The sequence below is a fragment of the Mobula birostris genome, chromosome 18 (assembly GCF_030028105.1).
Source record: "Mobula birostris isolate sMobBir1 chromosome 18, sMobBir1.hap1, whole genome shotgun sequence".
Taxonomy (NCBI): domain Eukaryota; kingdom Metazoa; phylum Chordata; class Chondrichthyes; order Myliobatiformes; family Myliobatidae; genus Mobula; species Mobula birostris.
Window position 1 is genome coordinate 49,955,410 of NC_092387.1, and position 26,984 is coordinate 49,982,393.

General features: G+C 41.4%; 1 protein-coding gene across 9 annotated transcripts in view; it reads right to left on the minus strand.

Moving 5' to 3' along the window:
- The window catches only part of LOC140212099 (protein transport protein Sec24B-like), a 90,587-nt gene that overhangs the window by 24,505 nt on the left and 39,098 nt on the right, over positions 1-26,984 (minus strand). For 8 of the 9 annotated variants that reach the window (XM_072282625.1, XM_072282627.1, XM_072282632.1 and 5 more), the window contains 10 exons: positions 26,672-26,778; positions 23,088-23,263; positions 20,705-20,807; positions 15,901-16,027; positions 14,596-14,705; positions 13,151-13,263; positions 10,436-10,554; positions 9,658-9,713; positions 6,302-6,502; positions 4,373-4,496 (listed from right to left, as the gene is read on the minus strand). In XM_072282625.1, coding sequence (XP_072138726.1) covers positions 4,373-4,496; positions 6,302-6,502; positions 9,658-9,713; positions 10,436-10,554; positions 13,151-13,263; positions 14,596-14,705; positions 15,901-16,027; positions 20,705-20,807; positions 23,088-23,263; positions 26,672-26,778 — 1,236 coding nt within the window. The remainder of the gene's footprint in view (positions 1-4,372; positions 4,497-6,301; positions 6,503-9,657; positions 9,714-10,435; positions 10,555-13,150; positions 13,264-14,595; positions 14,706-15,900; positions 16,028-20,704; positions 20,808-23,087; positions 23,264-26,671; positions 26,779-26,984) is intronic. The other variant, XM_072282629.1, reaches the window with a different exon arrangement.

Consider the following 26,984-nt stretch of genomic DNA (forward strand, 5'->3'; position numbering starts at 1 on the left):
GTCCAGGTTTTGGGCTGAGACCTTTCATCAGAACTTTCTTCACACCATCCTTTGACCTCCTACTTAAGTCATCTACAACTAACCCTCAGGGTCTACTTGCTGGTTAAATGTCAGAATGTTGCCTGTGTTAACAATACTCCTTAAAGGCGAGTTACCATTAAATGAAAGGCCATACTGCTGACAAGAATCCAATGCTGATCTGAAAGCAGCAAGAAGAAAAATTGATAGCTCCAATCAGACTATAAGACATAGGTACAGAATTACACCATTCAGCCCATCAAGTCTGCCCTGTCATTTGATCATGGCTGATTTATTTTCCCTCTCAATCCCATTCTCCTATCTTTAGCTAATGACTTTGCCCCCACAGCCATCTGTGGCGATGAATTCACCATCCTCGAGCTGAAGAAATTCCTCTTCATCTCTGTTTTAAAAGGATGTCCCTTGATTTTGAGGGTGTGACCTCTGACCCTGCACTGCCCCACTAATTGAAATATGCTCTCCATGTCCACTCTCTCTCAGCCTTTCAATATTTAATACATTTCAATGTGATCCCCCTCATTCTTCTAAACTCCAGTGAGTACATTCCAGAGCCATCAGATGGGGCTCACGTATTAACCCTTTCATTCCCAGCATCATCATCCTAAACCTCAGAAAAGACTGAACAAGCTCTTTGCTCCAGAAGAAAAGTAGAGGGCTTTACAATTAATGAACAAGTTTAAATGATTATACACACAGCTAAACACACATGGGTTAGTGAGGAGTGGGTGGGAGGTCAAACTAGGAGGTATCTGAAAGCAATACCAACAAAAATAAATGACAGAGAAATGAATAGAAGGATCTCATAATGGGGTGAGATGGAAAAGGAATTTGAGATTTTGTACGGCTGTATAGCAAATACAACAGAAACTGTTCAGACACATGTGTTCTAAACTTGATTTATTTATGTCTAATATATCACTATTCCTGCAAACTGCTCAGTGAAAAGCAAGGAAGGCAGTACGCCTGGATTTCACATCGTTTTACTATATGGTTAGGATTGTAAGCAATTTTTGGCCCCTTATCTAAGAAGGGATGCACTGGCATTGGAGAGGATGGACAGGTTGTTCACAAGAATGATTTGGGGAATGAAAGGATTAATGTATGAGGAGTGCTTGATGGCTCTGGACCTGTACTCATTGGAGATTAGAAGAATGAGGGGCATCTCATTGAAACTTATCGAATACTGAAAGACCTAGTTCGAGTGGACATGGAGAGGATATTTCCTTTAGTAAGGGAGTCTAGGACCAGAAGGCACAGCCTCAAAATATAGGCACATCCTTTCATCACGGGGATGAGGAGGAATTTCTTTAGCCAGTGGGTGGGGAATCTGTGGTATTCACTGCCACAAATGGCTGTGGAGGCCAAGTCATTGGGTATATTTAAACTGGAGGTTAATAGGTTCTTAATTAGCTGACCAACATTATTTTATTATTTGGTAGTATCTTACAGATCTGATTGGGAGCTTGCTCAGGAATACCCAGACCACTTTGCTGCATTGGATGGCAGATTTATTAAAGGGAAACATCTTATTAGACAGGTGGATTATGCAAAGATTGCTATCACCTTGCTGATTCCATGATCCCAATTAAAAAGTATTTACAGAAACTTCTCTGTAACCAACTCAAATTCAAGCCAATCAAAAAACTACCTCAGTGTAAGAAGCTTCAGATCATGGTACCAACACTGAGTAACTCATTGAAAGGAATCTTGGAAACACAGCAAAGTTGGAAACTAATATCTATTCAAGAACAATTAAAGTGCCAAAGTCTGGAGAGTCTGAAATGCTTTCATAAAAGGCCTGCGAGATGTAAGTCCTTGCTATACAAATAACAGATTGCTGACATCCAACTCAAATTATTGAACATATTATAAATACAAGTGTCAATAATCTCCATACGATAATACACAGCACCTTCAAGTACTGTAGATCTCAGAGCCGAATCTACAACTAATTTTCATTCTCATCTCTGAACAAGAAGATTGTATATTCAAGAGATAGGAATTAAACCAGAGAAGAGTTTACATCCTTTCTGAGACTGTAATGCAGGGGTACAGTGAAGCATTACAGGCCAAACTTTTCTCTCAGGTGGATGAAGAATACCTCATGACACCATTTTTAGGAAGAGCTGAGGAGGTGTCTACAGAGTTCCAGTTTATATTTATCCTCATGAATAACTACAATAGATTTGTCAGTTGCTTCAGTGCTGCTTGGTGGAGAAACCCTGTGAAAATTGGGGGCTATCTCTCCCATATTACAGCTGTGAGTGCCATTCATCCTGAAGTCTGGAGGTTTCTATAGAAATACAAATTTGTCTTAGTAGAAAAGGATCCAATACTTTGACACTCCTCAGCACAGAGTACAACATTGCTCTGGTACATTTCCCAAAAGGGACTTTTTAAGAGTGACAAATATTATTCCTTTGTTCAAGAAAGGGACTAGGGATAACCCTCAATCTTACTTCAGTGGTGGGCAAATTATTGGAACAGACTCTTAGACCCAGAATTTACAGGCATCTGGAGATGCATAGTCTGATTAGGAAGCATCAGCATGGCTTGGCAAGGGGTAGGTTATGCCTCATGAGCCTGATTCAATTCTTTCAGGATGTGACAAAGCACATTGATGAAGATAAGGCAGTGGATGTGATGTATATGGATTTTAGTAAGGTTCCCCTGGTCAGCTCATTCAGAAAGTCAGGAGGAATGGGATCCAGGGAAACTTGGCTGTGTGGATTCAGAAATGACTTGCCCATAGAAGGCCTTGTGTGGTTGTAGATGGGGCGTATTCTTCCCGGCAGCCAGTGACCAGTGATGCTCTGCAGGGATCTGTTCTCGGACCCCTGCTCTTTGTGATTTTTATAAATGACATGGATGAGTAAGTGGAAGGGTGGGTTAGTAATTTTCCAGGTGACACGAAGGTTGGTGGAGTTGTGTGGACTGTGTTGAAGGTTGTTGCACATTACAAGGGGACATTGACAGAATGCAGAACTGAGCTGAGAAGAAGCAGATGGAACTCAAACCAGAAAAGTGTGAAGTGATTCACTTTGGAAGGTCGAATATGAAGGTAGAGTACAGGGTTAATGACATGATTCTTAGCAGTGTGGAGAATCACAGGGATCTTGGAGTCCACATCCCCAGATCCTCAGAGTTTTCCATGCAGGTGGGGAGGGTAGTTAAGAAGGTGTATTGTAAGTTAGTCGGGGGATTCAGTTGCAAGGTAATGATGCAGATTTTGTTAAGGCAGTACTAAAGGGGAGGTTTCAGCTCCTGGAGAAGTGAGTTCAAGAGCCACGAGGTGATGTTGCAGCTCTACAACACCCTGGTTAGACCATACTTGGAATATTGTGTTCAATTCTGGTCATCTCATTATCGGAAAGATATAGAAGTTTTAGAGAAGGTGCAGAGATCATTTACCAAATTGCTACCTGGACTAGAGGGCATTAATTATGAAGACATGTTGAGTGAGCTAGGACTTTTCTCTTTAGAGCGGAGGAGGATGAGAGGTGAATTGATACAGGTGTACAAGATGATAAGAGACATAGATTGAGTGGAAAGCCAGAGACATTTTCCTTGTGCGGAAATGGCTAATACAGGGGGGCATAATTTTAAGGTGATTGGAGGAAAATATAAGGGGGAGAGGTGATGTCAGAGTTAAGTTTTTAACAGAGCATGTTGAATGTGTGGAGCACCATGCCAGGCAGATACATTAGGGGCTGTTAAAAAAACTCTTAGATTGCACACAGATGACAGAAAAATGAGGAGCTATATAGGAAGGAAGGGTTAGATTGACTTTAGATTAGGTTGAAAGGTCAGCACATCATGGGCTGAAGGGCAAAAACTATGTTATAGTTTTCCATGTTCTATGTTCTGAGAGTAACAGCTTATGTTGATACAGTGCCTTAATGTAGGAGTCATGGGCTGCTGCCTGAAGGAAACAAATGATAAATTATATTTTCTATAATCTTACAGAGCAGAACATCCAGCCATTGTATCTATATCTATAACTAATTTAATGTTGTTATTTTATTTTGCTACGTGAAAGGAGAGATATAGGCTTAGTAGAAACTTAGAAAAGAGAACTTTATGTATATGAAATGTGCTTGGAAGGGCAACAGGGAGCGACACTGTTTTGATCATTATTGAAAACTTGGTAGGTCAAAGGGCTTCATTCGTTGTTAAATTTTTTGGGCTAGAGTTTCATTTCTAGTCACGTATGTTGTATGATTAATAACATATGCACCTTGTACAACATTCAAGTGCTATGTTTAGTGTTTCTACCCTTATGATTCTGTATCCCAGGGCAATAATTGATTTTGCCATTAGTCTAAACACTCACCTATAGAGGCAAGGTCGGCATACTGCTGGCTCAACAAGAATAGGTCCACACCAGTCTGCTGTCCACAGAACTCAAGTGCAAGCACCTTGTAGAAATTGATAGCTGGCCCCAAGTGCTTCACTCCCTAAGAGAGAGGGAGGTAGGATGAAGTGATTTTTACATTTAAATATTCTGAATTTAGAACTAAATGCATGTCTTTTCAAAAAAAGTTCATACAATGAAGGATTGGGAGAGGATGCATTTGCAAACCAGAAGCAGCAAAGTTAGAAAGTCCATTGTCCTCATGAAAACATCACTGATTCAAAGTTCAAATCAAAGTAAATTTATTATCAATGTGCATATATGTCACCATATACTACCCTGAGGTTCATTTTGCAAGTATTTACAGAAAATAAAGAAATGCAATAGACCTTATGAAAATCTATGCATAAATAAAGACAAACTACCAATGTACAAAATGTTATGGTGAAAAGGCAGGTGTATGGGGTTGAGTGGGAACTGGGATCAGCCATGATGGAATGGCGGAACACACTCAATGGGCTGAATGGCCTAATTCTACTCTCATATCTAATGGTCTAAGACAGATAGTGCAAATTAAAAACTACTGAGAGCATGAGTTGTACATTCTTTGAAAGTGAGACGGTAGGACTCAACTTATACAAATTACCAGAAGTAGCAACAGAAATTGCCAAGACCAAGAAAATAAGCAAAAACAAAAATACTGTGTTCACCCTTAGAAGGATAAAATTGTAAAGGAAAGCACTTATGTTGAAATTGTATGGGACGTTAGTGAGACCACAAAAACAAGTGCCATTTCTTGTCCTATTATGAATAAAGAGCGATAAAAATTTATAAATTATCCCTCTCCCTCCACAGACTCTGAGTTCCTCCAGCAGTTTATTTTTCACTCTAGATTCCAGCATCTGCAATCTCTTGTGTCCAACTAACAAAGAGGATAAAGAGCACTGAAAAAAAGGTTCAAAAAGAGATTATATAAGGATGACAACAGAACAAAGTAGTTGTAGGAGAAATTATACAAACTGGAGCTCTCTTCTCAAGGGAGTCTAGAGAAAGATAAGCTGGAGTCCTTTAAAGTTGCAAAAGATTTTGCTAAGGCAGAACTAAAAGGGATATTTCAACTCACGGTGGTCCAATATTCAGATCATGGATGTAGAAAAGTGACTATCATGTACAAAAGAGAATCTGGAAGAAACTGTAACCCAGAACTTCAATGGAATAAAAAGTAGGCAAGGTGTCTGGCATAGAAGTATCTAAAGAGAAACTGGGTAAGAGGGAGAAAGGAAGAACTGGTAGAAATAAAGGAGAACAAATTAGTTCACTCAAATGGTGTGATACATGTAACCAATGAGATGGGAATCTGTGACTAATAAGACTACCCACTAAGGTAATAGATCATAATAGGCTGGTATGGCAATTGGAAGATACAGCAACACACACAGCTGCAGGAAGTGTGGACTCAGCTCAATACATCACGGGCACACCCCTCCCTGCAATTGGTATCTACTGTACATGAGGCACTGCCTCAAGGAAGCAACATCTGTCAAAGATCACCAACCATCCAGGCCAATACCATTTGACCACAGCTATGGGCAGGAGGTAGTCCCATACCACCAGGTTTAAGAAAAACTATTTTCCTCCAATCTTTCTGCTCTCAAACCAACTTGCACAACCCTAATCACTACCTCACCTTGACCACCTTGCATTACAATCGCCCTTGTTTGTTTCACTCCAATTGTGTTCATTGCTGTAACAATGGTGTACAAAATACACTAACTTATGCTTTTGTTGTGAATGGTGCATTTCTGTGGCTCAGTGCCTGTGACACTGCTGTAAGTCAGTTTTTCAGTGCATTTACTTGTACTTGTGCATGTGACAAAAAATTCCACTTTAAAGAGAAATCTCACCTACCAGAGTACAATCGCCAGGATCTCCCCGGGGTTGTAAGGACCCACAGCCTGTGTTAGGTAACTGGGTCAGAAAAGCAGACACATGTCCACCACAATGAGTCAGGACTTTCTGAGCAGCCTGCAGAGCTGGTCCAAAGGCACATCCTTTCTTCTGGGTGTCTCTGAACATACCTGGCAAATCCTCAAGCAGGGAAATGATGAGCTGTGGCACAGAAGTATTAAATTAGAGGAATATTATAACAGTCACAGCAACATCCAAGTACGCAACTGCCCAAGAACCAAGTCACATGGAACTTTGCCCAACATAATAATCTCACTTTTTTAATATACAGTATTTCTGTATTTGCACATTTTAAATAATCTATTCAATATACGTAATTGATTTACTTGTTTATTTATTATTTTTTTCTCTCTCTCTCTCTCTGCTAGATTATGTATTTCATTGAACTGCTGCTGCTAACTTAACAAATTTCACGTCACATGCCTGTGATAATAAACCAGATTCTGATTCTGAGGTTTTTAAATCACTGATAAATCTAATCACATGTTTATAGAATTGGCTTTTAGGACACTCATTAGACTCTAATACACGCATTTAAAACCAAGAGGGAGAGAAATGTACTTTATTAGGGTTAGGGGTAGGTACCTTCTGTTCCTAATAAAGTGGCTACTGAGTGTCATCTGCTGCTGTAGCCCATCCTCTTCAAGGTTTGACATGTTGTGCATTCAGAGATGCTCTTCAGCACACCACTGTTGTAACGCATGGTTAATTGAGTTACTGTCACCTTCCTGTCATCTTGAATAGTCAAGCCATTTTCCTCTGACTTCTCTTATTAACAAAATGTTTTCACCCATAGAACTGTTGCTCACTGGATTTTATTTTTTGTTTTTGCACCATTTTCTGTAAACTCTTCTGTGTGAAATTTCCAGAAGATCAGCAGTTTCTGAGATGCTCAAGCCACCCCATCTGGCACCAATGATCATTCCATGGTCAAAGTCACTTAGATTACATTTCTGCTCCATTCTGATATTTGGTCTGAACAGCAAGCGACCTCTTGAACATGCTTGTATGCTTTTATGCATTGAGTAGCTGCCACGGTTGGCTGGATTAGATATTTCATTAATGAGCAGGTATACCTAATTAAGTGGCCACTGAGTGTATATCTCAATGATTTTAATTAATGAATATTCTGATGGGAGTCATCATACACTTTGCTCATGAGACTTGCACTAATGTCACACACAAACTGACAATTCACTGGAGAATTATTCATCACTCCTTCATGGTATTCTTGTACAAGAAAGAAAGAGTTTTTAAAGTGCTCTGGTATGGAAAATGTTACTATGATTAATGAAGAATCACAATTGCTTTTCAATTGTCAGGGAGCTGATCTGACATGAGGATGGGTCTGATCCTACTTATCCATTAATAGAGTTACTGGAGATAGACAATAAACACTTCGAACAACAAATAAATAATAACTGAGATAGTTTAAAAAACTAAAGATCTAGTCGATATCATGATGTGCACATTGACTAATTTCACACTTGTGACAGCTTATTGATTGTAGGACTGTTTTCACCACAAGTGGCAAACACAGGTTGCATAACTAACAAGTCAGCACATCACCAAGGTAGGGATCTCTTCAACCCATATGCAAGTAGTCTTTTGTGAGACATCCACAAAGCTTTGGCTGCTTAGCATCCGCTTGGCAGCCTGGAAAACCTCAGGCTTTAACTTCAACAGCTGCCAAAACTTCTCAGTGAGATTGACATTTGGAGGTCTCACACTACACAAGGCTCACTAAGCACATCAGAGCTGCTTTTCTTGAGGGGGTTCACATGCCGATGGCCTACTAAACACACTCTAGGTGAGTATATGTTTAGCAGGTAGCCAACCCCCCCCAAGCACAGGCAGTGATCCTATCTGAAGAAGTTTTGAGCTGATAAACCAAATTCCAAGCACCCATTTTGATTTCATACACATCCTGTCACAGAGCTATACAGCCCAGGAAACAGGCCCGTCAGCCCAACCCAACCATGCTGACACAGTGAATCCTCATTTTGGAATGCTCCAAACTAAGAGCTGAGCTGCACAGGGTTATGAAGCCACTTTTAGATTCGGCTCTTCCCACTCTGTTTTCTTAATCTAGCTGCTTATGGCTATGCGTTTAGAGACCTGTATCAATCCCGCCAGATTATTGTTAGCCCTATCACAAGGTAGAATTGATTCTTTGCAATGTCCACCATTTAAAGGAAAACTTCATTTACTATTACCATGTGAATCAGAGTATTTGGCTACATGGCTCCATATTTAAGCATAGCAATAAAAAGCGAGGTTCAGAAAGCACTGTGTAATTTATGCATAGCAGTCCTCTCTGAACTTTGGCGAGTAAGGGAGAAAGTGTTCAGTGTATTATTTTACAACATAGGAAAGTACAGCACAGGAACAGGCCCTTCATCCCACTGTGTTTTGCCAGACTGATTAAACTAGCAATTAAATGTTGGATGGCAGCGTATCGGTTCACGTAATTGCTTAACATGTCAGCTGTAAGATCAGGATTCAGTACCCACTGCTGTCTGTAGAGAGTTTGTACGTTTTCCCCATGACCTCATGGGTTTTCTCCAGGTGCTCTGGTTTCCTCCCACATTCCAAAGATTTAGGCTTAGGGTTAGTGAGTTGTGGACATGCCGGATGTGTGGCAACACCTACAGGCTGCCCAGTACAATCCTTGCTGATTTGATTTGACGGAAGTGCATTTCGCTGTATATTTCAATGTACATGTGACAAATAAATCTAATCTTATCTTTATGAAAAAAAGAAACTAATCCCTTCTGCCTACACAATGTCCACATTCCTCTGTTTTTCTTTTGTTTATTAGATTTATTTGTCAAGTTTAATGAATTTTAAAATGATGACGTTGTACATTTGTAATTCAATAATCAGGCACCTGATAGAATCACAAGTCATTTCACTCGTCTGATTTATTAGAGCTGCCATTATTGGGCAAAGATATTAATAATTTCTTCTCTTAGCCTGATTCCATCAAGTACCAGAAATTCTAAAAGGCCTTTAAGTTATGGAAGATATTTCCAGTAGTAGAAGCACAACAGTCAAAGGTCAAAATATGATGTCAGAGGTCAATTATGAAGGCAAAGGTCAATGAAGGAAGAAATAACTGAAGTGTTATGGGATGAGGGATTGGACCAGAGTTATTTCCTTGCTTCTAGAATAAACACTATTATGAACTAGATAGGCTGAAAAGCCTGATTCCTCATTGTCAAAATAACAATGTACAATAGTAATTTATTAATAAGGTACATTATATGATCTTATGAGGAATGGAATCATGTTACCTGTCTACTTTGATGGAGATTCACCAATATCTCATTCTCGCTTGGTACAAAGATATCTAAAAAGAGACAACTATATGTGAACAACAGAAGCTGGCTAACTTCAATTAGTTCAGAATTCTATCCGTGGATGAGTAGTCTCAACAACTTCCTTGTGTCTAGATGCTTCCAATATAGAAAAAACAAATCCCATTGTGTTTCCAAAGGCATTATATTAGAAAGCTGGAATTTAATTAAAGAGGACATTGGCAAATTTAAAAAATGGATCGAGCAGGATAGGGAGAAGTCAAGATATAAAAAAAATTTCAGAGCTTGGCATTCAAAAGGGAATAGGATATTTTCAGAGAAATGGAGACAAAACAGGGGAATGAGACCATTTGACAACCTTTTCAAAACACCGGCATACTCAAATAGCCTCTTTTAGTGCTGTATTAGTCTGATACTATTTCTCATCCCAACAATCTGTTTCTACCCGCTGGTCTACAACAGACTTGAATGGCATAAGGTAAAGCTTCCTCATGTCCAGAGTATGCAGACACAGTTGTCAAAAACAAAGTTGGAGGGATCTCCAATCATTAACATCGAATTCAAACACCTGCAAAGGACAGAGAGCATCAGGGAACAGGTCTATTATCAGGGTCATCAAAGCCTCAAGAGAAGCATCCAGCCACTCCCATCACCGAGTGACTGGTACATACTTCCTGCCCCTTTAGCTAGTTATCCATCAATAAATGCACATAGATCAATAAACATGGGGTAAAATAATTCCAGCCTGACCTACCGTCAGTATCAGCCATAACCATCATGCGAGGTCGAAACAAACTGTTGTGCAATTGGAAGAAATTTACTGTGCTGGCAAATGTAATGAACCCAATCCGGGTTTGTGAATCTCCTGATAACCTGGGCAACAAAAGACAGCAAATAGGGTTAGAAAGGTGTTTGGTCACTATTAATGTCACTCTACATGTTTTCCCTTGAGATAACTTTTAAGTGCAAGAAGAATGCTCCAGGAGAGATATCCAAGATCTAAACAAACAAAAAGGCCTTGCTAATCCATAACGTTCTCACTTCCAGGTGATCACTAATTACCCAGGTTGTGAAGTCTACCAACTCAGTTCAATCAGAGTTCCATTCAATATTAACGGGGGCCAAGTTTCTCTAAAAGTATAGTTTCAATTGATCAAAGGAGTTGAGAGGAATTCTACAGATGTGTTCCAATCTGACGGCATGGCAACATCCTATACTCAATCTGGGTAGCCTCCAACCAGATGGCATGAATATTGATTTCTCCTTCCGGTAAACAAACTTCCTCCTCTCCCTCCTCTATTCCCCACTCTAACTTTTATCTCTTCTCACCTGCCTACTACCAGGGGTGATTGATAAGTTTGTGGCCTACAGCAGAAGGAGTCAATTTTAGAAAATTTAGCACATTTATTTTTCAACACAGTCCCCTCCTACATTTACACACTTAGTCCTGCGGTCGTGGAGCATACAGATCCCTTCTTTGTAGAAGGAGATGAGTTATACAGCTCTCATTACATGCACATGCAGTTCAACTCTTTTGAGTGATTATGCAGAAAGTTTGAAGTTAATAACTCATCTCCTTCAACCTTAGGCCTCGAACTTATCAATCACTCCTGCTGTGGACCACTTTCTGGAGGTCCAAGACGCCGACTTCTACAAAGAAGGGTTCCGTATGCTCCACGACCACTGGACTAAGTGTGTAAATATAGGAGGGGACTATGTTGAAAAATAAATGTGTTAGGTTTTCCAACATTGCCTCCTTCTACCTTAGGCCACGAACTTATCAATCACCCCTTGTAATTCCCCTTGGGTCCCCTCCTCCTTCCCTTTTTCCTGTGGTTCACTCTCCTCTCCTATCAGATTCCTTTTTCTCCAACCCTTGACCTTTCCCACCCACCTGGCTTCACCTACCACCTTCCAGCTAGTTTCCTTCCGTTCCCCCTACCTTTTTATTCTGGCATCTTCTTTCTTCCTTCTCAGTCCTGAAGAAGAGTGTCAGCCGGAAACGTCAACTATCTATTCATTTCTATGGAAGCTGCCTGATCTGCTGAGCATTTTGTGTGTATCGCTTTAGATTTCCAGCATCAGCAGACTTTCTCATGTTAATGATTACCTATAATTTGCCTGGGTATTTAACCTAATTTACCATCTCTGAGGGAATAAATTCTTTGGTTCTGCATGGGCTATAGATTGTCAATATTTGGTGCACTAGATGTCATACTTATGCAAGGCATGCCGAAACAGCCAGCGAGATAAATACTCAACTACAAGAGCAGGTTGGAGATTGGGTATCCCACAGAAAGTAACTCACCTCCTGACACTCTAAAGATTTTTCACCATATATAAGAAACAAGTTTATAGTGCAATACACAGAACCCTCTCCTCTTCCTATCAGGGAACAGCTATGCAGCACTAACACCAGGACTACTAGACTCAAAAACAGTTATTTCCCCCAAGCCGTCAGGGTGATTAACACCTCCACCCATTAACTTTGTGTCACTTTACGTACATACAATCAGTCTACGTATAGAATAGTTACATGTACATTGTGTTTTATAGGATTAAAAAATATTCTTGACCACATAATCTTGCCACAAGAAGTTCTGCAGATGCTGGAAATCCAAGGCAACAGGCAAAATGCTGGAGGAACTCTGCAAGTTAGGCAGCATCTATGGAGGGGAATAAACAGTCGCCATGTTGGGCTGAGACCCTTCATTGCCAGTTCTGATGAAGGGTCTCAGCCCTAAATGTCGAATCTTTATTCCCCTCCATAGACGATTCCTCCAGCACTTTGTGTGTTGCACATAATCAGCCACCTTCTCCTGTACAGTAGAGCACTGCCTTGCCTGGAGTGTTCCCCTTTGACATCGTTCAGTCTTATAGACCTGTCCGAGTGGCTCAGGTGGACATTAGAGGTCTCATGGCAGTACTTGAAAGATATTCTTCGTTGCCTTGGTAAAGGTGATTCATCGGCAAGTGTAGCGACTGCTGTTGAATGGCACCATTTTACACATAGCACCATCACAGAAACAACTAAATGCTGATGTTCCTATCACCTCCCTCTGGTTCCCCTCTTGCTTTTCTTCCTTCTATGGCCCACAGTCCTCTCCTCCCAGTTTCCATCTTCTTCAGCCCTTTACCTCTCCCACCTTCTCACTTCATTCCACTCCCCCCCCATCCCCACCCACCCACCTTCCTCCTCCCCAACTTCTCAGGCTGGCTTTTGCCCCCTTCCTTTCCAGCCCAATAAATGGACTGTTTATTCCCCTCCATAGATGCTGCCTGACCTGCTGAGTTCCATCAGCACTTTGTGTGTTTCTAGCTGAAGTAGGTTTTATGCAAATGTTGTCCAAACTCTCACAATTTTCTGAACAGAGACCTGACATTGTACTAGAAATAAGTTCAAAAATCAGTGATTAAAAGTTTGCATCATTTTGAAAAGAAATCTAATGAGAGCTGTCGTGAGCCTCACCTGTCTATGTTCGCGAGCAGGGTTTTGCAGACAATTCCCAGGTAACCAGTCTCCAAGGCACAGTCACTAACATCAAACACGAACAGGTATGTTACAGGCTGAGGACGCCCAGCCTGTACAAGGACAGGGGTAACAACACACAATCAGTGAAATTGATCTCTTGCCAACAGGACCGATATAGAAAGTACATCACAGTAATCAGTGAATGGCAGATGGGTAGTGAGGGTGGAGGGTGGTGCTGATCAGCATTAGAGGTGGAATTGTTCACCTCACCTTCCTATTCAGAGAGGAGTGAGGAATACTAGAAATGGCTGCTCACCAAGAGGACATGAACTAATGCACACAACCATTATCTGACCCCAGACACTTCCTGACAGCCTGACCCAGTTATAGAGTGGGATTGGCCAAATGCCAGGAGCACCTCACCAACTACCAGTGACAAAGATGCTGGTCCTGGTACGGGTACTCGGTATGCATGAGATGTACCCAATACAAGTGTACCATACAGTTCCAGGGTGAAGTACTTGAAGTGTCCTCTACTGTGAGACTGGGCTTATCTTTCAAAATTATTCTGTAGTCTGAGACGGAGGAGTCCCAGTACAGGTATTCTGGGTGGTGACAGCAGGCGTAGAAACAATCTGGTGTTTCTGCTGTGATTCTTTGCAGAAATGAGGCTGGATGGCCCTGGCATAAATATTCTGAAAGTTCAAAGCTCAAATTAAATTTATTATCAAAGTACACATATCTCACCCTGAGATTCACTTACTTTCAGGCATTCACCATAAATACAAAGAAACGGATTTGAATCAGTGAAAAACTGTAGACAAACACAAACAAACAAAAAACAAACGTGCAATATGCAAACAAAGAGAAAATAAATAAATAAATAAATAAATAATCATTGAGGGTTTGAGTTATGGAAGTCCTTGAAAGTGAGTCCATACGTTGTGGAATCAGTTCAGTGTTGGGGTGAGTGGAGTTATCCACACCAGTCCAGGACCCTGATGGTTGAGGGGTAATAACTGTTCCTGAACCTAGTGGTGTAGGACCCAAAGTTCCTGCACCTCCTTCTCACTGGGAGCAGCGACAAGAGAGCATGGCCTGGATGGTGGGGGCCGTTGATGATGGACGTTGCTTTCCTGTGACAGTGCTCTGCGTAGACGTGCTCAACAGTGCGGAGGAAAAATTAAAGAAAAGTGTATCTTGATGCAGGTGGTTTGTAGTATGGGAAAGATACAGGTGATGTATATAACGTAAATGAATTACTTGGTATATCGATGCTCTGTGCAGTGGAACTGGCTTTTGTAAGCACAAGAAACCTGTTCGGTGATAATGCTTTCCAGGAATGTCGAGGAGATTTGTACAATGAGAGACTGCATACCCAGTAAGGTTTCTGGGCAATGAGGCAGAGCATATCCGGCCCTGTGCAGGGAACGGGTTCGTACCTGATAATCCATTGGCACCAGGAACTCCACGGCTGCATGCTGCAATTCAGGCCGACTGTAGGGATTAGAGTAACTACCGGTCAGGGCGTCACAGAGGAAATTCCCAGGAACTGGGAGAAGAAAGAACATGGATTATGAACACCAGCTAATCCAGACTCTGTTCTCACATCCTTTCCTCTTTTGCCTCTGCCAACCTTTTGGATGACCAGCTACTCAGTAAACTGATATTACAGCCTTGATACTTACAACAGATCCCTCGGTAACTACTGCCCCATATTCAACTCCATAACCATGTCCCCTGCAAGCTCTGCAACCACCACCTCCTCTTATTTACCTCCACAGTCACCTCCCCTTATTTACCTCCACAGTCACCTCCCCTTATTTACCTCCACAGTCATCTCCCTTATTTACCTCCACAGTCATCTCCGTTATTTACCTCCAAAACAACCTCCTCTCATTTACCTCCACACTCACTTCCCTTATTTACCTCCACAGTCACCTCCCTTATTTACCTCCAAAACCTCCCCTCATTTACCTCCACAGTCACTTCCCTTATTTACCTCCACAGTCACCTCCCCTTATTTACCTCACAACAACCTCCTCTCATTTACCTCCATAACAACATCCCCTTATTTATAGTACATTGGTAACCATATCCCCTCATTTACCTCCACAGTCACCACCTCCTCTTATTTACCTCCACAGTCACCTCCCCTTATTTATCTCCACAACAACCTCCCCTCATTTACCTCCACAACAACCTCTCCTTGCTTATAGTACCTTGGTAACCACATCCCCTCATTTACCCCCACAACCACCTCCCCTTATTACAAATTCTTCAATATTTAAGATACTTGCCTATCAATTTCTATCAGGATAAAGCCTCTCTAAATTGCTGATATTTTGCATACTTAAGCGGAACCCCTGATCTCATCATCTACCTTGCACCTTATTGTCTGCCTACACTGCACTTTCTCTACAACTGTAACACTTTATTCTGCATTCTGATATTGCTTTTCTTTGTACTCACTCAATGTACTGATGGGATGAAATGGTCGGTGTGGAAAGTATGCCAAACAAAGTCATTCCACTGTAACTGGGTACATGAGATGATAATAAATAATTTACTAATTTAAACTTGAAATTACATTCAAACTTGCCCAAGTTTCCTACCTGTTCCTCATGGTACCATCTAAACTCTTTAACTGAACTATGTCCATTACTTTCCACCATATTTTGGACTCAGTAAAGCATAGATTTGAACTGTGAATGTGCCCAGACAAATCAAGACACAAGTACTACTACCGTCGTTGAGGGAAAAACAACAGTTGCATTTCCAGTGCCGCTGATCGGTGAAGGTGATGAAGGGGTTGATGTAGGTCTCACATGTTGAGCAGCGAGGGAGTGCGTCAGTAATCAGCAGCGGAGGCTCCTGGAAAACCAGCAAGGAATGATAATAATACCAAAGCTGTCCTAGCATTTCTAATGAAAAACATCACTGCTCTTTAAAATGCCTTGAGCTGCTAACCCTCAGTGGGATGAATTCATTCCCTGTGACATTGTTGTGAACTAACATGAAACCATCCTAAAAAGACGACATTTGGGCCATTAAATATGTCTTGATCACTCTTTGTAGGATCATTCCAGCACTAAAGAACTGAAATCTCCACCCTTCCATTCCCCACCCAACTCCACCTGTCAATCAACTCCACTTCACCTGGATCCACCAATTACTTGCCACCTCTTAGTTCACCCCTCCCCTCACCTCTTCCTACCAGATACCTCCTCTCTACTCTTTCAGTCCAGGTGAAGGGTCTCAACCCAGAACGTCAACAATCTATTTCCCTCCACAAAAGCTGATTGATTTGTTGGACTCCACCAGCAGCTCTTTTATTGCTTGAAATTCCAGCTTCTATAGGCCCCTGCCTCTCAAACAATCTAATCAATCCCACTTCTCTGTATGTTTATAATATTTCTGCAGAGTATTTACCCTGTAATGCTTTTCCAATTCTTTCTTGATAGATTTGACTGAGTTTCCTTCCAACACCCTTACAGATGGAGTTCCATGTCTGTATTTCAAGGGAAAAAGGTTTTCCTCAAATTTTCCTTGTTTCTTTTGCCCAGTACTTTGAATCTCTGTGGTTGATCCTCAAACCACCTGATGACACAACACATACAAAATGCTGGAGGAACTCAGCAGGTCAGGCGGCATCCAAGGAAATGAACAAACAGTCGACATTTCGGGCCGAGATCCTTCTTCAGGACTGTAAAGGAAGGGGCAAGGTGCCAGAATAAAAAAGACTCGGGGGGAGGGGTGGCAAGGAGAAGAAGAAGGACAGCTTGAAGCCTGTTGGGTTGGAAAAGTAAAGGGCTGGAGAAGAAGGAATCTGATGGGAGACTATAGTGGACCATAGGAGAAAGAAAAGGAGGAGGGGCATCAGAGGTAAGAAGGGAAAAAGTAAGAGGTCAGAGGGGATGTTGGTAAGGACAAGAGAAACTCTATCACTGTTATAGTGGCAGGAAGATGGGGTGAGCGTGGATATCCAGGTGAAAGTAAGGGCAGCATCATTGGTTGAGGAAGGATAACTCTGTTCTTTGAAGGAGGAGGAAATCTCTGATGTCTTGGAAAGGAAAGGAATGCAGTGGAGACAAAGGAACAGAGAAAAGGGAATAGAATTTTTACCGGAGACAGGGTGGGAAGAGGTATTGTCAAGATAACTGTAGGAATTGGCAGATTTATAAAAGATATCGCTCGACAGTTTGTCTCCAGGGATGGAGAAAGAAAGATTGAGAAAGGGGAAAGTGGTGTCAGAAATGGACCAAGTGAATTTAAGGGGAGGGTGGAAATTGGAGACAAAGCTGATGAAATTGATGAGCTCAGCATGGGTGCATGAAGCAGCATTAATGCAGTCATCAGTGAAGCACAGAAAGAGTTGTGGAGCATTACTATGGAAGGCTTGAAACATGGACTGTCCTATGTAGCCATCAAAAAGGCAGGCACAGCTGGGGCCCATGTGGGTGCCCATGGCTACCCCTCGGTCTGGACAAACCGGGAGGAGCTAATTGTACCTAGTGCTCCTGATGCGGCCTCCTCTAAGACCTGTCATAAATTTGGAGACCGCTTTGTCAAGCACCTCTGCTCCATTCGCCAGAAGTGGAAATTTCCAGAGACCTAACATTTTAATTCCCGTTCCCATTCTTGTTCTGACATGTCAATCCATGACTTCTTCTTGTGCCACGATGAGGCTACCCTCCAGGTGGAGAAGCAACACCTTATATTCCGTCCAAGTAGCCTCCAACCTGATGGTGTGAATATCGACTTCTCCTTCTGGTTAAAAAAATCATACCCTCCCCCTCCCCTCTATTCACCTCTCCGGCCTCTTACCTCTTCTCACTAGCCTATCACTTCCCCCTGATTCCCCCCACCCTTCTCTTTCCAATGGTCCAATCTCCTCTCCCATCAGATTCCTTCACCTCCAGCCCTTTAACTTTCCCACCCACCTGCCTTCACCTATCACATTCTAGCTATTCTTCATCCCCTTCCCCCACCTTTTTATTCCAGCATCTTCCCTCTGCCTTTCCAGCCCTGAAGAAGGGTCTTGGCCTGAAACATCGACCCCGTGTTCACTTCCATGGATGCTATCTGACCTGTTATATCCTTCAGTGATTTGTGTGTGTCCCTTTGGATTTCCAGCATCCGCAAAATTTCTTATGTTTATGATAACAACAACGGTTTATTCTATCTATATGTGTACTGACTGTATACACTTCTAAAGATACCCTCCACAAAGGGCCAATTTTATTTATTTTATTTAGAGATGCAGTGTGGAGCAGGCTCTCCCAGCACAACAAGCCATGCCACCCAACACCTCACCAATTTAACCTAGCCTAATCACAGGACAATTTACAATGACCACTTAACTTACTAACTAGCACATCTTTGGAATATGGGAGGAAACTGAAGCACCTGGAGGAAACCCATGTGGTTACAAAGAGAGTGCACAAACTCTTTACAGGCGGTTCCGGAATTCCCAAATTCCAATGCCCTAAGCTACAATAGCACTATCCGCTATGTTATTTGAGATTGTGAGGAGGCAGTGGGACACTGGGTAGAGAATCTAGAACTAGAGAGCATGGACTCGTTTGAAAACAGAGATGAGGAGGAATTTCTTCACTAAGGGTCACGAACGTTTGTTACAAGTGTTTGCACCACGGAGGTAGTGAAACTATCTTGTAGCTCCAATTCTCCAAGTCTTGTCTGCATCGAGTTTGTAGGTTCTCCTTGTGTTTATGTGCGTTTTCCTGAGGTGTACCAGTTTCATGAAGAAATGCTGGTTGTGAGATTAACTAACAACTCTAAATTACCTCTGCTGTAGGTGGATGGGCAAGAATCAGGAGAGCAGTGTTGGGCAGGAGAAAGAATAGGGACACGAGGACATGATCGATAGGACTGCTCCAAGTAGTCACTGACCTGATGGGCTGAATAGCCTCTTCCTATGCCAAAAGGGAACTTGTGCGTCTGTTGGATATTGGGTCATCATGAATTAGCACCTGGATATGTGTATATCATTGAAGCCCAACCAATAAACAAGAGGAGCTTATCTATGAGATGAATGACTTCATTCAAACCATTGGTTGACCATCAGCTGCATGACAGCAGCTTGGGTGGGAATGAACCCATTATGTAAAACTGGGAGAGGTCTTCAATCTCCAATAAAGACCTGTTGCAGCACTAAAGGTCCATGCCATTCGCAAAGTGCATTTGTGCTGTTGAATACCTCAACAGAGGCATCAATATGTCCACTGATGTCACTGCTGTAACACATACGTACAAGTGGATTATGCACACGAATCAATTAAATTTGTGGGTCTTCAAATTCTGCACATAAACTATTCTTTAAAACAACATTGAGTTAATCACCAGTGCTAGTTATTTTGTAATGAGGTCAGAAGGGAATAACAGATGAACAGTCCTGAACAATAGGAGCATAGACACTTTATCCTAAAAACTCTTAAACATGAGAGATTCTGCAGATGCTGGAAATCTTGATGAAAATGCACAAAGTGCTGCAGGAACTCAGCAGGTTAGGTAGCATCTATGGAGAGGAATAAACAGTTGACGTTTTGAGGCAAGACCCTTCATCAGCACTAAGTTCCTCTAGCACTTTGTGTGTTATCCTAAGAACTACCTATTTAAAACTGAATTTAGGAAGTTTTCTTTTCTGAGGGTTGTGAATCTTTGACATTTGCTACCTCAGAGAGTTGAGGAGGCCAAGTCATTCAAAATTAAGGGAGACTCAGGGTAACAAGAGTCACGGAAACCACGTAGAATGCCAAAGGATATTATCCATGCAAGGAAATACCAAGGTAATACATAAAAAATGCTGCAGGAATTCAGCAGGTCAGGCAGCATATGTGGAAGGGAAAAAAGACTCAATGTTTCAGGCCGAGGCCCTTTATCAAGACTGGAAGGGAAGGGGGAAATGTCATCCCAGTTGGTAACCGGTTGTCAGATAAAATTCTATTACTTGATTCATAACATTGTAAGGCTACTTAAAGGAATTTCTTGTCTGGTAATTCTAAAGCAGTTACGTCTGGCTGCACATTGGGAGGGTATATTTATGTATAATAATGGAGGAGATACCATCAGAGACCATATGACTGAGGTGAAGTTATAGAAAGATAATTGGACTGCTTCGAAAGATGCACTTTTGCTACACAAGGCTCTGATCTAGCTGAAAGATGCTAAAGAAGCAAAAAGAAACATATATCATTTACAGTAGCAATATCTGTAACATTACAAGTTCTGTCACATGAATCAGTTTGTCACAGTTGTGAAAATCCACGGCTCATGTCTTATCAAATCTTACATCAACTGCACCTGTAGTCCATCTGAACTGTGATATGGTGAACAACTCTGGTCAATTCACCCACTCCCTCAAGCCTGTTCCTCCACTTTTTCAGGTCACAGTTGATGTGTGCATCGACCCCAATTATTATCCCAATTATCTTCCTTAACAAAAGTCTATTCTAGACTTGCAAAGATCTGATAAAGTGATAGTGATTCTTGTAGGCCAAGGGAATGCTCATCTCATCCATTTTTACTTACTCTGGAATCTTTGAATGGTTGGCAGATAAACCCTAGAGGAAGCTTCACTTCTTTCAGCAATGCCTGAGACTGTGGAATATTCAGCAGGGTACACTGAAAGACACTATAGGAGCAAAATCAAACATAAAACATTTATAGTAGAAGTCCCTGTTGCATTACAACTTCTATTACACTGATCAGATCCTCACAGTTTTGAAAATCCACTTGTCATATTCGACTGAATCATCGTTTACATGTCCATGTCATACACACCAGTGTCCAAGTGCATGTGACAATAATCTTCACAATGACTATCATCAGCTTGAATTTGAACCATGAGGAATTGCACAGTATAGTGCATTCCCATCAATACTGAAAATCCACTGACATGCACTTTCAGCAGGTAGGGTCAAGAACAGTCTCACATCCTCCTCCCTCATTATTTTAGCTACTTGAGAAAGAATTATTTAGGTCTTGTCTCTCAGATGAGTTTCATATTTCTTTAGATCAATAAACTACTGAGAATTGGGCTGAGAGTCTCCCTACAGCTGATAAGAAAGCCTAACCTACCCTCTTAACCATTAATAACAGAAATACTATACAATTTTAACTCAGGTACTGGCAGTGAGCTAAACACTGTTGTTGATGTAGGTTATACTCTAAACTCAACATACTGATTAACTTAGGTAAAGGCAGAGGGATGTAAACTAGTGTTCGTGGAGTTAACGTTGTAAATTTTGTGTGTTAATCTATCCTAACAGAAATATTGATACCAGCATTTCTTTGTCACTCTGAGCCTACAATGAAACACCAGCGATTTGAAGGCCCAATACTTTGAATACAAAAAGTAACTGATGATAAACCTCCATATTCCAAATGAAAGGGGGTACCAGCTAATAGTCTACATAAATTCATTGGTAGGGATTATATTCAATGGAAACACAGATCTGAGTTATTTTCCACACTTAACAGCAACTTTCATTTACATAGTGTATTTAATGCAGCAGAAACAACCCAAAGAATGTTATGTATAACAAAAGCCATAAATCAGAGACATAGCAAAATTCTTGGTCAAAAAGGTAGGAATTGAGGACCACCTTAAAGAAGAAAACAAAAGGAGAGAAATGGCAAGATTGAAGGGGGGAAGTATGTAGAAGGGGGGAATTGCAGAATATAAAACTTTGATAGTCAATGATGTGGCAATTACAAGCAGATTCCTCATTATGCTCAGGGGATTGCAAGGATTATTTTGTACTTCTTACCACTTGTAATGCAGGAGGTTTAGCTAAAAGAAGTAGATAACAATATATAGTTTCACAGTTCTTTTTTTTCTCTATTTTAGGAGTGACACAGTAGTATAGCCATTAGAGAGTGAGATAAGCTTTATTTTTCACATGTACATTGAAAGAGAAACTCACAGTGAAATGCGTAGTTTGTGTTAGCAACCAACACAGTCCGAGGATAAAATGGGGGCAGCCCGCAAGAGTTGCCATGCCTCCAATGCCAACATACAATGCTTAGCATAACATAACATAGTGTAACACTATTAAAATGCCAGAAACCCAGGTTCAATTCCCACCTACGTCTGGAAGGAGTTTTTATGTTCTCCCCATGACCACGTGGGTGTCCTCCAGGTGCTCCGGTTTCCCGCCACAGTCCAAAGATGTACGGGTTCGGAGGTTAAATGATCACATGGCTGTGATTGCGTGGTGCAGGCTTGTTGGAGTTAATTAGCAACACCTTCCTGTATCTCTAAATAATTAAAATAAAAAGAGTTCTCAATGCCCAGGAAGTAGATCCCAATTGAGGAGCCCTCTCTAGCAAAGTTCCGAAAATTTGGCTTCACCAGATAATAAATAGAAAGGCCAAGATAGAGTGGACATGGAGAGGATGTTTCCTATAGTGGGGATGTATCTGTGGAATTCATTGCCACAGATGGCTGTGGAGGCCAAGTCATTGGGTATGTTTAAAATGGAGGTTGATAGGTTCTTGATTAGAAAGGGTGTCAAAGGTTACGGGGAGAAGGCAGGAGAATGGGTTGAGAGAGATAATAAATCAGCCACGATGGGATGGCGGAACAGACTCGATGGGCTGAATGGCCTAATTCTGCTACTAGGTCTTATGAGGGAAATTAAACTGGATACTGGAATGAGATAGCAGTTCAGCAAAGCAAAGTTCCTTTGCAGAAGAGACAGTAAACAGAGGTCCCATCAAACATTACAAAAAAAATAGGCAGAAGGATAGCTTTACTTTGATGAGCCCTGGGACTAATACATGACAGTAATGACTAAACATCAACTGAAAAGTTATTTGTGGCATCCTGCAGATGTGAAAGTTGATTTAAAAATGCAATGCTCTCTGTCTGCAGATGCTTCTTCCTGTGCAAACAACGTGTTCTTCTTACTCGGAGCAGCAGTTCAGCTTCCGAAAGCGAGGGGTCAGGTTTGGCTCGAGTGGTGGGGCTGGATCTGCTCGTGGGACGTTCTGTTGCTCCAGGAGGTTGACTGACCACGTCTGGCCCTGCTGCAGGTTCAGGCTGTCCGTCACCTCCATCAGCTGCTCCACGGAGAATGAATCCTGCTGAGATGTCAAAATCAATCCATGCAACACTTACAAGTAGAAAAATGGGAATCATTTGTTTTTAATTATTATTCATTATCAGGATGTGGATAACACGAGTAAAATACATCCTTATTTGCCCTTCGATTAGTGAGGCTACTAAGGAAAGCTCATATTTCCATGAAGTTTTGCAGTAACTTTCAGAACACTTCAACCACTTTGCAGTCAGTGAAGTACCTTTGAAGTGCAGTCACTGTTATAAATCGGAAACACAGCAGATATTTTGTGGTAAGCTCTCACAATTATTTTAGTTACAAATATTGATTGAGATGTGGATATCGGTCAAGCCATCAGGGAGTCACTCCTTGTTAAAACCAGTGCCAGGAGGTGAGTCAGTAATAAGGAAGGCAAATGCAATGATAGCATTCATTTTGAGAGGACGAGAATATAAAAGCAAAAACGTAATGCTAAAACTTTATAAATTTTTGGCAGAATGCACTTGGAATGCTGTGAGCAGTTTTGGGTCCCTTTTCTAAGTAAGAAGGTGCTGACCCACAGGAGGTTTACAATGATCCTGGGAATGAAAGGGTTAGCACATGAGGAGTATGTGATGGCCCTGGGCCTGTATTCACTGGAGTTAAAAAGAACGAGTGGTTATCTTATTGAAACCTACTAATACTGAAAGGTCTAGGTAGAGTGACATGGAGAGGTTGTTTCCAATAGTTGGTAAGTCTAGAACCAGAAGGCACAACCTTAGAGTAGAAGGACGTCAATTTAGAACAAGATGACGAGCAATATCTTTAGCCAGAGGGTGGTGAATCTGTGGAATTCATTGCCACAGGTGACTGTGGAGTCCAGGTCATTGGGCACATTTAAAGCGGAGCTTGATAGGTTCTTGGTTAGTAAGGGAATCAAATGGAATAACGCAGGAGAATGGTATTGAGAATGAAAATAATCAGCCATGATTGAAAGGTAGAGCATACTTGTTGGGCAGAATGGCCTAGTTCTGCTCCTACATCTTACTGTCTTTTACAACCACCACAGAGAGCAGGCAGGACCTCAGTTTAACATCATCTGAAAGTGCTGCAGTCCCTCAGTGTTGTCAACTTAGATTGCTCTGAACAAGTTTCCAAAGAGGCTAACTAACCACTGAGCCTCTCCAGGTTCAATCCTCACCTTGACAAAGGCAGCTTTTACTGCCCTACATTTGGTCAAAAAGCCTGGAAAGGATAAAAAAAAAACATTCAGATGACATGCCTGACCAACATCCAATAAAATTGCATGGTTGAGCACATTTACAAGGAACACTGTCACAAGAAAGCACCACCTAGGACGTACACTCTTCTTGCTGCTGCCATTGGACAGGGGGTACTGAAGACTTAGATCCCACACCACCAGGTTCAGGAACAGTTGTTACCCTACAACTAAATCAGGCTCCTGAACCAGTGTGGATAATTTCACTCACCTCATTCCACAACCTGCAGACTCACTTTCCAAGACTCTAAAACTCTGAACATGACATTATTTATTTATTTATTTATGTGTATGTATATACTGTGTATGTATTTATTTATTATTTGCACAATATGTCTTCTTTTACATATTGGTTGTTTATCCGTCGTTGTTTATGTATAGTGCTCATAATCTCTCTTCTATTTATTTTTCTGTAAATGCCTGCAAGAAAATGAATCGCAAGGTTGTAAATGGAGACATATACGTGTTTTCATAATAAATTGACTTTGACTTTGCTTGTCTGCCACTAAAAGATAGGTAAAGTTGAGATGGTATCATTGATCACTGTTTGGAAGGAATCGAGAAAAGTTGAGGGAGGCATATACAAATAATGCTACCAGACCCTTCAGAGAAGTCTGACGTTTCAGGTGGGTGGGAAGGAGAGTGAAAATAAAAATCTGTTTCTTTGCACTCAGAATGATACCCACACCAACCAATGCACTAAGCTGCACACTGGACAGCTGCAGGTGAATTAGTGAAAGGTTATCAACCTGAAATATCAATAGATGATGTCAGGACCTATTGAGTATTTCCTACTTTTACTTCTATTTCATATTTCCACCACCCACGGTTTTACTTCCAGTGCCAGCATGACGGTGCGGCAGTTAGCACCGCTACTCAGTGCTCCATGCACCAGGTTCGAGCCTCACCTCAGCCGCTATCTATCTGCATGTTGAATGCCCTCCCATGACCATATGGTTTTCCACTGAAAGATCCGGTTTTCTCCCTCACCCCAATGACATGCTGACGGGCTAAATGACCAGTGTAAGTTATCCCTTAATGCAGGTGTGGCAAAACAATCATAGGGAAGTGCGGAGGGAGGAATGGGGTACTGGAATTGTTCTGTAGGGAGCCAGCACAGGCCAATTCAGGGATCATGGATCAACTTTATTCACAAGCACATTTCTATATATTGGTGCAACATGCAACAAAAAACAACATCCAACAATTGTACAGAATAAAGAATGATATAAATATGAAGATAGATGTAAAAAGTGTATAAATATCAGCATGTATTTATAATTTCAGCATGTATTACCAGCATTCTCAAAAGCGTTTCAAGTGTTTACAGTGCAGTGACTGAGGTAATAAATGGGGCAGGGGGAGGGACAGGGGTCTAACGAGAATGGTTGATCAGGTTAACTGTCTGGGGGAAGCTTTTGTTTTAATAGCACTAAAGCTCATTCTAGAAGACAGCATTTGGAAAGGTAGTTTGCAGCGTGGGTATTATCTTTCCTGCCCAAGACAGTAATTACGTTCAGTGGCCACTTTATAGCTATACTTGCATACCTGATCGTTAAAGCAACTATCTAATCAGCCAATCATACGGCAACAACTCAATGCATGCAGACATGATCAAGAGGTTCAGTTATTGTTTAGACCAAACATCAGAATGGGGGTGAAATGTGGTCTAAGTGACTTTGACTGTGGAATTGATGGTGCCAGATGGGGTGGTTTGAATATCTCAGAAATTGTTGCATAACAATCTCGAGAGTTTGTAGAGGATGGTGCGACAAACAATGAACATCCAATAAATGAGCGAAAATGCTTTATTAATGAGAGAGGTGAGAGGAGAATACCAGACTGGTTCAAGCTGACAGGAAGGTGACAGTAACACAAATAACCATGCGTTACAACAGTGGTGTGCAGAAGAGCAAGTCTAAATGCACAACTTATTCAACCTTGAAGTGGATGGGCTACAACAATAGAAGACCATGAATATATACTCAGTGGCTACTTTATTAGATACAAGAAGAACCTAACAAAGTGGCCACTGAGTGTATGTTTATGTATCAACCATAGGTTGAGCTGCAACAACTCATTTGAGGCTTCTTCTGCAGTATCTGCACAATGTTCTTCTCCAAGGCTTGACCTAGTGAGGTGAGGTGTATTCGGTGAGAGAACTGATGTACCAACCTGAGCTGCTGAAGTCTCCAAGGCCATTGTCCAGAATGACTTTTTCTGCAGACTTTTTCCTGGATGGGCGTGTGACTGGAATCCAATAGCCCCATTAGAGTGCTGAACTGAAAGGGAAAGATAGACAGGTCCAGCCTTCAGCCAATGTGACATGGAACAAGGGCACAAAGAGTTACCAAGCTCAACCTGATCCACGTTACCCGCAAGGAGCAAATTCCAAAACATGAGCTAACGTGGATGAAATAGAAAGCAAATTATTTGTTTTATTAAATAGTATGTGGTGTTTGATTAAATAACAGTGAAGATGGTCATT